Source organism: Gopherus evgoodei, chromosome 3 (genome assembly GCF_007399415.2).
Source record: "Gopherus evgoodei ecotype Sinaloan lineage chromosome 3, rGopEvg1_v1.p, whole genome shotgun sequence".
Classification (NCBI taxonomy): Eukaryota; Metazoa; Chordata; order Testudines; family Testudinidae; genus Gopherus; species Gopherus evgoodei.
Window position 1 is genome coordinate 157,260,963 of NC_044324.1, and position 12,966 is coordinate 157,273,928.

The 12,966-nt window shown below is 39.4% G+C and overlaps 1 protein-coding gene across 2 annotated transcripts in view; it reads right to left on the minus strand.

Annotated features, from left to right (window-relative positions):
• Positions 1-12,966, minus strand: part of HEATR5B (HEAT repeat containing 5B) — an 85,420-nt gene that overhangs the window by 27,174 nt on the left and 45,280 nt on the right. For both annotated transcript variants that reach the window (XM_030557101.1, XM_030557102.1), the window contains 4 exons: positions 9,861-10,005; positions 7,878-8,117; positions 5,050-5,301; positions 3,447-3,628 (listed from right to left, as the gene is read on the minus strand). In XM_030557101.1, the coding sequence (XP_030412961.1) occupies positions 3,447-3,628; positions 5,050-5,301; positions 7,878-8,117; positions 9,861-10,005 (819 nt within the window). The remainder of the gene's footprint in view (positions 1-3,446; positions 3,629-5,049; positions 5,302-7,877; positions 8,118-9,860; positions 10,006-12,966) is intronic.

Consider the following 12,966-nt stretch of genomic DNA (forward strand, 5'->3'; position numbering starts at 1 on the left):
ATTCACATCAGAAATGCTGAATCATGAAATTGCTATTATAGGCCTTGTTAATTATCATGGAGATATTCTCATAACAGCTACAGCTATCTGCCCTGTTACTATTTTCATTGTCTTTCTATAGATGCACTTAAAAACATCTACCATTTGAAAGATATTAACACTGCTATTGGTAGTCCTCATTTTAACTCTAATTATCTATCAAACCAATACGATCTTTCAAAATAGAAAATAATTTAAATGCAACCGCTGTAGATGTCCACGATTTTTTACACATAGTTTAAACAGGTCCCTGGTAGAGGGGAGCTTACAGCCTATACTTGGTCAACTACCGCTGTTTTTAAGGTTCTGTGGCTACTAACACTACACATAAGGATTGGTGGAACCCATAGCCTGAGATAGCTGAGCCCAGCAGTTAAGGCAGAGTAAGCCTGAGCAGTTAAGGCAGAGTAAGCCTGAAGCTGGGAGATACTCTGAATGAAGTCCGTGTTTCAAAAGAAGTGAGGCCTTGGTTGGGAAAATTTGATACTAAAAAGTTTCAAAGGGCTTCACTGAAATCACCTAACGTGCAGTTTGAAAAAGTGCTGAGACACTGGGCTTTGGTAGTATCTCCCCATAATTTGGATACACTGCTGCAGAGCCCTGCATTGCCTCAGAGACATTGCATGGAGTCTCAACTCATGTTTCCTCAAGACAGTTTGAACTTTGCACTGAATTGACAGGAATTATGGGGAGGACCAGGGGACTTTCAGGCATTTTTTCTGGGACAGGATTGATCATGGCAACATCCGTGAGCAAATCTCACAGGCTGAGACAATCAGGAGTCTTTCTCAGGGACAGCATGAATTGTGCAATCTATCAGGGACATTATTCAACTGAATTCTGAACCTTTATAGTCACTGAGACACTTCTCTATTTTGAGAAGGAAAGGCAGAGAGAACAGAACACACACAAAAATACAGCAAAAGTCATCTCAGAGTTTGATGTGCTAGAGAACTGCTTTGACTGGTAATATAGACTTGGAGGTTGAAAGTGAAAACAATAGTCTCAGTGGAATGGGAGAAGGTGGGCATAAAATACAGGATACATCAATATGGAGGCAGAACTTGGGCCAGAGCATAGTAGGTATTCTGAATGCTGGAGAAGGATAAGTGGACTCGAGGCTCTGGATGCACTGACAACTCAGCACTGTCCTCAGGAAGAAAGGTCTCAAGGAGCATGCAAAATTCCCAATCAGGAATGGAAGAAGGAGACACAAAGACTTAAAAGAATTAATCACACTCCATTCTGACAGGAGCTGGTGTACCACAACTGAATTTTGTTTTCTTTTTAAAGGAGCAGAGCAATGACTACCAACAATGGAGCACTTACAAAAAGTTATGGGGAAAAGGCTAAGTTGTAAAGCATCATGAGATTCTGGATGCTTCACAGCTGAAGAGCTGGTTGAAATCCCAATGAAACAGACCACTAGAGCAGGGAGGATAACTAAGCAGCTCAGGAGGCGTGGTATTCAATTGACCAACTGGAATCAACACCTTAGAACTCTGAGACAAGTATAGTTAGAGAGCAATTTCCTTGTATTTGGGTATGAGCAGGTCTCTGGTGATCTTTGTGATTGCAGTTTCACTGAAGTGAAGAAAACAGAAAGCAGATGGAAATGGATTAAGCAAAAGCGGGGCGAGGGAGGTGGGGAAGAGAGACAAAGAAACCAAAACAAACAGTGGGAGATTCTAAGTACATGAAATGACAGGGTAGGTGAAAAGGTAGCCGGAGCCAATTGCAGGGCTCTTCAGGATAGGAGAAGCAATGTGGGAAATCAGCCAGAGATCAAAGAGGGGTTGAAGATGGGGGGAAGGTTGGTGTTGAGAAAGAGAGAGAGAGAGAGTGTGCAAGCCCAAGGGAGACCCTGAAGCAAGAGGGACTGGGTCTAAGGGACAGGAATAGGGGTTATAGGCAGATAGAAAGACGGAAAGCTCCAAATCAAAGATGGGAGTGAAGGAGGACAGAATTGAAGCAGAGAGTTGATAAATCCTTGTCAGATAGTGTCAATCCAAAAAAACAAAAAAACAAACCATGCCATGCCCTCATTCCTCCTCCTCCTTCCCCCCCCCCCCCCCCCCCCCCCGAGTCTCCTGCACACTACAAAATAGCTGATCAGGAGGTGCGGGGAGGCGCTGATCCGCAGGGCTGCTGATTTATTACTGTGGCTCTTTGGCAATGTACATTGGTAAATTCTGGCTCCTTCTCAGGCTCAGGTTGGCCATTCCTGCCTTATGCCATAAGATTGTGAAACCAAACACACAATAACTTCAAAAGTTAAGGTCTCCAAAACAACATGAAATCAGTCACGCAGCAAATGGTATTCTTTTAACAAAATAAAACTATACAGACAGGAATCAGAATAATTGCATGCTTTGCACATACATAGCTCCCTTCATCTAAAGACTGCAAACTGCTTTATAGAAGCATTAAATAACTGAAAGGGGCAAAATGAGTTTGAATCAATTTTTGTCATTTAATAGTCACTCTTCAATGTTCTAAAGAATATTTCTCTCCCCTGTTGCTGTGTGAAAGATCCCCACAAAAACCGTGAAAACTCACCAACTGAAATCCTGATCCAGCAAACATTTACATATGTGCTTAACTTTTGCACTAAAGCCAATGGGACAAGATGTGTGTAAATATTTGCAGGATCAGGACCAACAGTGAAATTGACTATATAAGCAAAGTGTTATCAAATGCACAAAGTAAACAAACAGAAAAAACAGAAGAAAAATATAATCTCTTCCAGTTACAGTAATTTTAGGCGTAAACCACTGTTGTCACAACTAACTAATTCCAATTGAAAATGGTTTTTAAATTGACTGTCTCCTTTTAACTCTCACAGTACTCCTGCGAAGTAGGGGCTCAATATCATTCCCATTTTAAGAATGAAGAAATTGAGGCACGGGGTTTGAGGGACTTAACCACCTCACACAAGAAGTCAGTGGTATCCAGGAATAATAAGCTCAGATCTCAACTTCCATTCCTGTGCTTTCACAGATTTCTGGCCTACTTTACAGAACAGGGGCACATTTTTTAATCCCTGAGAAAAATAGATTTATTAGGTTCAATCTGGAATGGAATCAAAGTGCTCTTTTCAAATTTCTAATTCTGCCAGGGAAATGGCCATGACAGTTGCCAAAATATAAATGTTCACCCTAATATTTGGATTTCAAGGATCAGTGGCTATTGATTTTTGGAACTTTTGCCAGTTACTAAATTATAACAAACAGGTAGAGGAGATACAGAAATAATTTTGAAGCGGTAAATAAATTGGTGTTTGCAGTACATTCTCACACACAACATTCCTTCACAAGTCATTTAAAACTACAAACTGTTCTCAGAACTGACACTGGCATATTGACAGAAAAATATACAATTTCCTAAACATATAAAGAAGGACTCACATTAGCCTGATACTGCTCCAGTATCACATGACCTGGAAACTCTGGCTCAGAAACTGATGCAAATTTCTTGATAATGTCTTCAAGTGCCTGGAGACCAGCCATCCGCAGCTGGTTGCTGTGATCAGTTGCAGCCATGAACGCCATACGGATGAGGTCGGAGAGATGGAGCACTAGAAGATCATCTGAAAATAAAAATAATAAAGCCATTAACTAAGTTAAAGATATCCAACTGATGTCCATATACAGACACTTGCAACTATTCACAAATTTCTAACAGGGAGAGTATGTTATAATATGCAAGTTTCACCCAATCTTGAAAAAAAATTAGTTGCGTCTTTTGAAAAAAAAATTTAATTGAATATACTTTTCTTTTGATTATTAATATAAATGATCACTTCAGATTTCTGAAATGCCTGTTGTGAAAAACTAAGTGTTATGAATTTGAATCAAAGTAAAAGGAAAGGTCATGAGAAAAAATTGCTCTGAATGCTAAAATACTTCATGTCTGTTTTGAGAACATTTTGCAAAAACAGATTTAATGACTTGTTCCTCATGCCCACAGAAAGCCTTGAATGCAATTGCTGTTACAATCCTATGCCTACAGTGACCCCTGCTGATAAAGGAACATCTGATCAATTATAAAACTCAGGTACTGTAGCCAGCCACTGAGTATTTCAGGTAATAATAATATTTATTTGGGTGCAAATGGGGTTATGCCCTCACTTCTTTGGGACAAATAGCTGCCTCCAGACCCTGGGTAAAAGAAAAGTGTGTGACGACGGCAAGGGGTAGAGGAAAATAATTCAGAAATCAGTAACATTTCTGTGAGGACTTTTCTTTATTTGTTTTTTTTTTAACATCCTAATCTTAGCGTTTAATGCCAGATATTGTAAGTAATTATTTTTAAAAAATTAATTTCCTTAATTTATTAAAATGTGATATTGAAAAGGAGTAATAAAAATCAACAGAAAAGAAGTAAACCCTACAGATGTTATTTTCAAGTCTCTAGATTTTAAAAGAGTTTGTAACTGGTTATGCAAGAATATCTGTGAAGAATATAATGTGACGAAACAGCATACTATTACTGAAAAATTGCTTACTTTCTCATTTTTACCATATCATTATAAAATAAATCAATTGGAATATAAATATTGTATTTACATTTCAGAGTATACAGAGCAGTATAAACAAGCCATTATCTGTATACAATTTTAGTTTGTACTGACTTTGCTAGTGTATTTTATGTAGCCTGTTGTAAAAACTAGGCAAATAACTAGATGAGTTGATGTACTCCCTGGAAGACTTCTGCATTCCTGTGCCCGTGGTTGAAAACTACCGTGTTAGAGTGTAAGGAGACTTATTTATTGAGGTGTGGTGTCTGTCAGGGAAACTGGTTAATGTGGTATGTGGTGAAGAAGACATGTTAAAGGAGGATACCTTAACTGGACATTTCTTTGCTTTTAATAGTTTGCATGGATAGCTGCTTCCCTTACTCAAGCTTACCTGGTCTTTAACAAAGTTTTCTCCTTGTGGGTATCTAATACTCTTAATATATCTCTTTACAGTTAAGTTAAACCAAAACACATGCAAATCCTTTAATTACTTTTAGGGTTTCTGAGTTTGGCTGAACGGGCCATGGCCAGATCAAAGTGAGCCTTATTCGCATTCTCACACAGCATGATAATTCGACACAGGCAATCGGCCGCAAATACACGAGTGGCCCAGCGAGGAGCCACAGAAGGCTTCGATTTATCCTCTTCACCCAGAGTGGTAAACATTGTGTCATCATCCATCTCATCTTTCTTCTCCAATTCTTCATCCTTTCCTCCTCCCAAAGGAGCTGCAGTGCTCATGTCTACAACAGACACACAAAGTCATAAAAGTTAGCAATTCCACCATTAGTAGTAATTTTTCAGACACAATTTACAATGTGAAGTTGTCAACTCTAACAATCCATTCAAAATTAAAATGGAGACTAACTTTTCTATAGAAATTATGGCATTTGACAATGGAGAAGGGCACAGTAAAGGAATATTAGTAAGTAAAGATGTTTTTTCCCTTCAGCATACTAAGATCATCCTTCATCTTTTTGAAAGATAAGAAAATGACATTCCTATAACTCTAGCTCTCTGCAGGTATCTATTACAAGAAATCCCCACTTCCGGGTCCTGTAGCTTAGAAAGTTTAACTGTTAAACTGTCAATGCAGAGGATACGGATGTTACCCATGCTTGAACTCTCATTCTCTTTTCAAGTAAAAGATAAAATGCATATTAAATGAAAAAACGAAAGGCCAATATTGTGAGAAAGGCAAGTGGGCAATTTATTATAGCAACACACACAAACATGTTTTGAAAACAATCATCACAGGTACTGAAAATAATATTCTTTTCTCCAAATTTGACTACTGCAATAGATTCCCAGTTCAGGAGATAAACAAAGCATCAGAGATTTCAATTAAAAGGCTATTAGCTAGAAACTGATAGGCAAAACCTCATTGTCCAGTTCTCAGAGCATCAAAATGATAAGGGAGTACACCAAAGCTTCCACAGCAATAAGAAGAAACTTATCAGAGGGATAAACTATCTCACCTGAGTCACCCCATTCCTAAAAAATAATACACTTAGGCTGCAGAAGAGTTGGGGCATTTCAGGGTGAGAAAGGTTGTGCAACCTTCGCAAAAGTATGCCAGAAAATACATGTGGCTGACCTGAAAATTGGCTTTGCATGTGCCAATACATCTCGAACCAAAGAGATCTCAAAATAAATTTGAAGTTACTGGCTTACTGAAGAACAGCAGTGAGAAATGCATTTAAACATGGTTCTCTGGGAAAATATTTGGCCTACTGTACAAGTGTCAATTAAAAGAAAAGGCTGAATGCATATTTTACGGATTTTAGAATCTACTCCAGATAAAATGAAAGAGGACCTTTTAACATCAAGCCCATTAAATAAAGTGCCACTACAATAGGGATGTGGGTGTGGGGAAAATGTTAGAAGGATAACTAATTTGTAAGTAGAAATCTGATAACACCTTTAGAAGGGCTCTCATTTGAATCCATAGCTCCACATTGTACTTATATAAAATAGTGTATTGGAGAGAGTAGAGAGACTGATTCACACCTGCTCTGCAAGGTCAAGTCAGGAATAAAATCTTCCAGGGAGGAATTTTGAGTGAACGAGTAGCTCAAAAGGAGGTTTAATCAATGTAGTAAACACCACATTAATAACTCACAACACCTCATAATGGGAAGTTTTAGATGCAAGTAACACTCTTCCTTCTGTATAAACCTGAAATACACGAAGGACCACCTTCATTTCCAGGACATCTCCAGTAGTTGCCATTAAGAAATCAGAATTTGGCAACATCACACAGTGGTATTTGAGATAACTTCCCTCATATTCCAAACAGGAAATAACTGTCAAGTAGTTATTATTTTAATTGTAACCACTACATGTGAAGACTGGATTCCTATGAACACCAAGTGTCCTGAGTACTAAATTTTTCTGTAACAACATCTAGGCACTGATTTTATAGCCAGCTTGATTTCATCTGGTTTGTCCCAATACATCTCAGGCAATAGTCATATCTGTCTGCAAATGGCACTTTATGACTGCACTTGGAACACTTCTTCAAGCCTCTAGATTGCCTCTCTGATAACCTGAACACTAAGGAAGAAAAAGAATAAAAATTTTATACAGTGAAACAGATCCTTCAGCTGATGTAAATCAGCTAGGACCATTTATCCCAGCTGAGAATTCAAGCCAGTATTATAAAAATTAAAAATCAAACTAGGACCCCATGAGGTGCCAAGTTCATTCAGTCTCATAAAGTAAAACATCATTCTTAAACGTAAATAAAATAAAGAAGATTACCAATCACTAAAGGCACCCAAAAGAAATCTAAAAAAAAAAACATGTTTCCTATCACAAATTGTGAAGTGATGTAGGTGAATGTAGTGTGGGGCAGAAACAGGAAAGCTGGAGAACTCCTTTACTAACAGCAGTAAAGGAAGAAACTGAGGTTATATGGCCAAAGTAGACATTACACTCTTTAGGAGAAGCATTTTAATAGTTCAGCATTATAAGATACATGAATTGTTGCCAGTCAACTGCTAAAAGCAGAGGCCAAGAAAGTGGGTTATCTATTGTAATGCTCACCCTTTAAGAACTACCTACGTATACAGTACCAGATTTACTTTAAAATGTGTGTGTGTGTGTGTGTGTATACATAGACTATTCAAAACTGACTATATTTGCCATTTTTTCTTTCTGAACAAGCTAAAATATTACAATCCAAGATATAGGTGATAAAACTAAACATGGATACCTATCCCAAGACAACACAAAAGAGCTCTAAATGAATGTTATCAAAAATAAATTAAATCTAAAGATATGATGTCTTATTATATGAATGTTGTCAAACACTTACCACTGGAGGCTGCTAGGACATCCTTACATAGCATTAGCCAGTGTGAAAGTTTTTCCACTGCCAGGGATGAAAGCATATGTCCCAAGGTATCATGAATATCAGAACACAGCTTTCGATCAGTCTCCCGATCTAACATTCCAAAAAGAACCCCCTCGAGGCCAGTCTCTGTTATATTAACTCCTTGATGCCGGCAATGACTATCCCGCCGAGAACCAACTCCTGGTGTGAAAGGGTTAATATCTGTAAAATGAGAGACTTTTCCAGTAAGAAACTAAATCATATTTGTGCCTTGAAATTAGAGCAATAGCAGTACTAGAAAAGGACATTCTGCATTCACTCTTAGTTGCACAGATCACAAACACAAAGGCATTACTACAATTTGTTGTCAATAAACTCTAACATAGTTTAATATATTAAACTTTTTAGAAGTTAGATTCTATGAGCTACTGAGCATCTCCCATGAAATGATAGATACTGTCAATTACCATTACAGTAAATAGGAGTTGAGAAGAGCTCTCAACACCTTGCAGGAAATGCTCAGCATCTAGCCGCATTGGATCCTGGAGAATCTCTTCTGAGTTAAGTCTTAATTGTGCCCCACAATACTAGAATGCACATCATTCTGTGGCAGAGTGGAAAAATTGTTTGTGTGATAATCCGTTGAAAGAAGGCAACATCAGCACCAGATTAAATTTTTAAAAATTTGAAAAACATTAAGTATGTAACTACCAGCAGACAATTATATACTTACTTTGGACAGCTTCTGGGTATTGTACTTTTTCCTGATGAGCAGGAATCATAACTCATTTGAGAAGCAACAGCAGGATAAAATTATATATGTAAAAAATTGGGGCAACTGGGAAATCCAACTGGCTACTAAGGATGTTGCCAACAGAACCACTCAAAACTGAATATCCTACTCACAGTACAGATCATCATGCCCTGTGAAGGGGTCTATCAGGTCCCCTCTGCTCCCCGCTTCAGGAATTGGTGCCCTAACAACCCCTACTTACAGAAAACCCAGGCTGCCAACTAGACTTTAAGAGGAGACACTGACCAATCAGGTGCCAGCACATCAGTTAAAAAGGCTTGCCTGTGCTTCTCCGGGGTGAGACAGGGCCAGAGAAGTGCTATCCCAGAACCCGAGGGCCAGGTCAAGGCCTTATCCTCAAGTACTACAATTAAGATCTTGCCTTTGAAGTTATGTTTGTTTGTTTAAAGGTGCAGACAGACAAATTCTGAGGTTATTTTCATTCAGCAGTTTTAGACTGCCTCTAAGTTTATAGCACAGGCCACTTGGCTCTGAGCAGTTGGCAGTAATTTGTGGACTAAGGCAGGGAGCACAGGAAATGCCATTGTTGGCCCCATAAGAAGCACTGCGAGGCAGCCACCCATACTCCATCCCATCCCCTACGTGACATGCCCATTTTCAAAACCAGAAAACACAATCGGTAAGAGAGAGGAACAATTTAGAACAGAGTTTCTCAAACAGGGGTCGCCGCTTATGTAGGGAAAGCCCCTGGCGGGCCAGGCCGGTTCGTTTACCTCCCCCGTCCGCAGGTCCGGCCGATCGCAGCTCCCAGGCCAATGGGGGCTGCTGGAAGCGGCGGCCAGTATGTTCCTCAGCCCGTGCCACTTAAAGCAGCCCCCATTGGCCGAAGCAGCAATCCGCGGCCACTAGAATCCACCGTCAGCCAGACCTGCTGACGGGGCAGGTAAACGAACTGGCCCAGCTCGCCAGGGGCTTTCCCTACACAAGCGACGACCCCTGTTTGAGAAACACTGATTTAGAACAACACATTTTGGGGGGAAATTCCATCTCTAATTTGTTCTCAATATTTAAGAGGCCAGGGCTACTGTCTTTACTTTTAGCTGGAAGTATGGAAATAGCAAGAAACTCCAAAGAAGGATGGGTTTTGTTTTTGTCTTAGAAACCACACACACACAAAATATTAGAAAAGGACCCATGCAGGTAATACTTACTGATGCCACTATTCTCTTTGTTGCCAGCATTTTTTGCTAAGCTCATGGCATATTCACATACTTCTGCTGCTTCCCTCTGCGCAAGCTGTCGTAAACATGCCACTGCAGCCCGGCGGAGCAATAAATGAGAACTGCACAAGTGAACCTGCAATCAGAGCCATTGTAAACCGGTAAACTGCTGTGTCTTTAACTGAATCAAAACTGTTAGTGATTAATAACAGCCTCTTGCTCAGCTAAATCAAGTGTAGGTCATGTAAACAGTTATAAAGTACTGTTGCACTTGCACAGAAAGTCAGAATGCAAGAAGACATTTGGCTGAAAACGTTAATTAAAATGGATAAGTCCCTTAACTTACTGAAGGGAATGCAGCTAGCTACCCAAACATGATCACGTCCTTTGGAAATGAACCTCTGCCTATCAGAAACACAGAACTATCTGTACCTGCCCACTGCATTTGCACACAGATCTTGATCATCTTTCTCCTGGAGAACATGCTTGTTTAATTTCTTTCTGAGCATAATATAATGAGAGAAATTCTGTTCTATTCTCCTGTTTCCATAAAGCAGCTATTGCCCGCTGCAGCATTCAAGATTCTAAAGAGTTTAATTAGAGGAAGTTTGAGTGCACCGGTTCCAGGTGGGGTTTATTAGCATCCCAGCATGTTGCCCCATTTCCCAAATGGAAGCACAAGTGGGAAATTTAAAAAGCAAAATTGAGAAATCTTATTAATAAAGTTTATTATTCAATATTTTAAAATGTGCAACACAAATTAAGCCTCACAGACTGCAAAAGTGAAGCCAGTCAGGAACTCTGGAAAATTTCTTCGCTTCTCTCCTATTTCAGCTCTCAGACAAAGAGACCACACTTTCACAAATACTCAGCACTAGGCAGCTGCAATTGTTCTCAGATGTTTATCTGGAAGTCTGGGAACTTCAACTGGGTGCTGAAATGGGAGGGGACTGTGACAGAGAGCTGGGCAACAACAGCAGAGCCAGTCCTCTGGTCCTAGCAATTCTAATAAATTACTCTAGAGCAGACCTTATTAAGAAGAGCTGTGCCTATGTGATGGGCTGAGGAGAACTAAGAGGTTATTTAGATTAGAACAGAACCACTGCTCTAGTCCAGTTTATAGCATGCTTTAACATTGGTTACAAACTCTGAATACTAGGATCCCATATTCTGCCAGTGACAGAAATTACAATTTTCAATAAAATCGTCACTTATGACAACTGTCATTAAAACCTCCTATGTTCAAATCTAAACCACAGTTTAAACCACATATGTCAGTAAGTACTTCTCAACATGAGAGCTTCCAGATTTCTGTGCTAAGTAACATTTGCTTGTAATATGCTTTGAATCACCTCGAGTACAAGTAAATATTTTTCTTCCAAAAGAATTCTGCAAGCGCCCTACTTTTTCTTGAGAGGAAGTAGCTGTACAGGGAACTGTATGTTCTTCAAGGGAGGAGAAAAAGAGTGCTCTTTTAGAAACTCTAATCCCAAGTTACCCCAGGGACATTTTTTTTAATAAGTTTAATACACATTTGCTTTCCCTCTATTAGTTTGCTACGAGGGTGGAAATTGCTTTCCCAAATGGAAGGTCATAGGGTGTACAAAATATTTATCACTAGGTCTTTATTTAATTCATGAATGCCTGAAGGTTTCAATCTTGAAAAACAGACTTTAAGAGATCCTCTAAGTATCATCCTGAAGTTGTTTCAATAGAACTACAAAAGAGAACTTTAGGATTTAAATTATTGGAAAGATTACTCCCTGCTTTAAAAAAAAAAAAAAAAAGGATGATGATGATGAAGAAATAGAGAGGCAGGAAGGAATCTGAAAAGCATTATGGAAGAGATTGGTTTAACTTTGATACATGTGTTGGTTCCAAACAGAAGACAAAAGCTTGTCACTGTTTTCTCTATCATTTAATGGGGTAGGATTTTCAGCCAGTCCTCTATTCAGCCACCAAGTCCACATTTTACTTGTCCAAACAGCTGTGGGAGCATGTGCACAGCCATCTGCAGGTAGGCTTATCATGGAAGGAACAAGATTTTGGAAGCAAAAGGGAGGGAAGGAAAATTAGGTAGTTGAGGGTTTATGATGGAGCAGGGAAAGGACAGCAGAATGGCATGGAAAAAGATTTCAATCAGCAACAATTACACCTTGGGTTAACTTCACTGTCTATAATATTCCCACTGGGAGTTTTAGTCATAAAGGAATTGACAGAGAGAATTATTTGTCACAGGATGTGGTACAATATCAGCCTGTTATTCACACTTAACAGAAGAGCCCACCTACATCTGTGCTGAGCAATACCTTTCACTTGGAATTCTCTGCACTCTGACATATTACAGAGTATGGGTCATGTGGAATAAGAGTGCACCAGTTACGCAAGACAAGGGGACATGTGCTGGAGTGGGGGAACTCTAAGGAAAGATTGTACAGCAGATTACACAAACAGGGAAAGTCCCAGTTTCAGTATAAATAGGCCTGAGAGTCCTTTGGTCATGATCAATCCTTCAGTAAGATCTGTGAAGAGTCTGGGATATACGTGGCCAGGGATGGCTTAAAGGTAGGGTCTCTCTGAATGTCTGAGCAGAAGTATATTTAACTCCAATTTATTTTTTAAATTTTCATCTAATAGTTTTATTTAGATCAAATTTTGGATTTTACAGCCCTTGCATCACTTCCTGGCTTGAGGCAGGAAAGTTAGTGCCGTGTTTATTGAGACAAGTGACAGTACTCACCTCAGCAGCAATGGAGGAACTTGGGGACAACAGCAAGACAGACTCTGCCTAGGACTCTGATAGGAGGAGCTATGCCACCTTCCCCACATACACTTCCTTTCTAAGTAGCCATAGGAGATAGGGTCCCCCAAAGGTCTCCTCTTTTTCATTTGTTATTTTATATGCTTGAGACTTATTATTGTGTATTCTTCTCCTTTCCAACCTAAATAGTCCTGGGACCTGATTCTCATTTAAACTAAGGCCACTTTACACCACTCTGGCAGAGTAAAGTGATTTAAAGTGAATGTAACTATAATCTAAGCTCACTTTAAGGCCCCTCTACACACCCAGAGAAGTGTAAAGTGGCTTTAGTGTAAA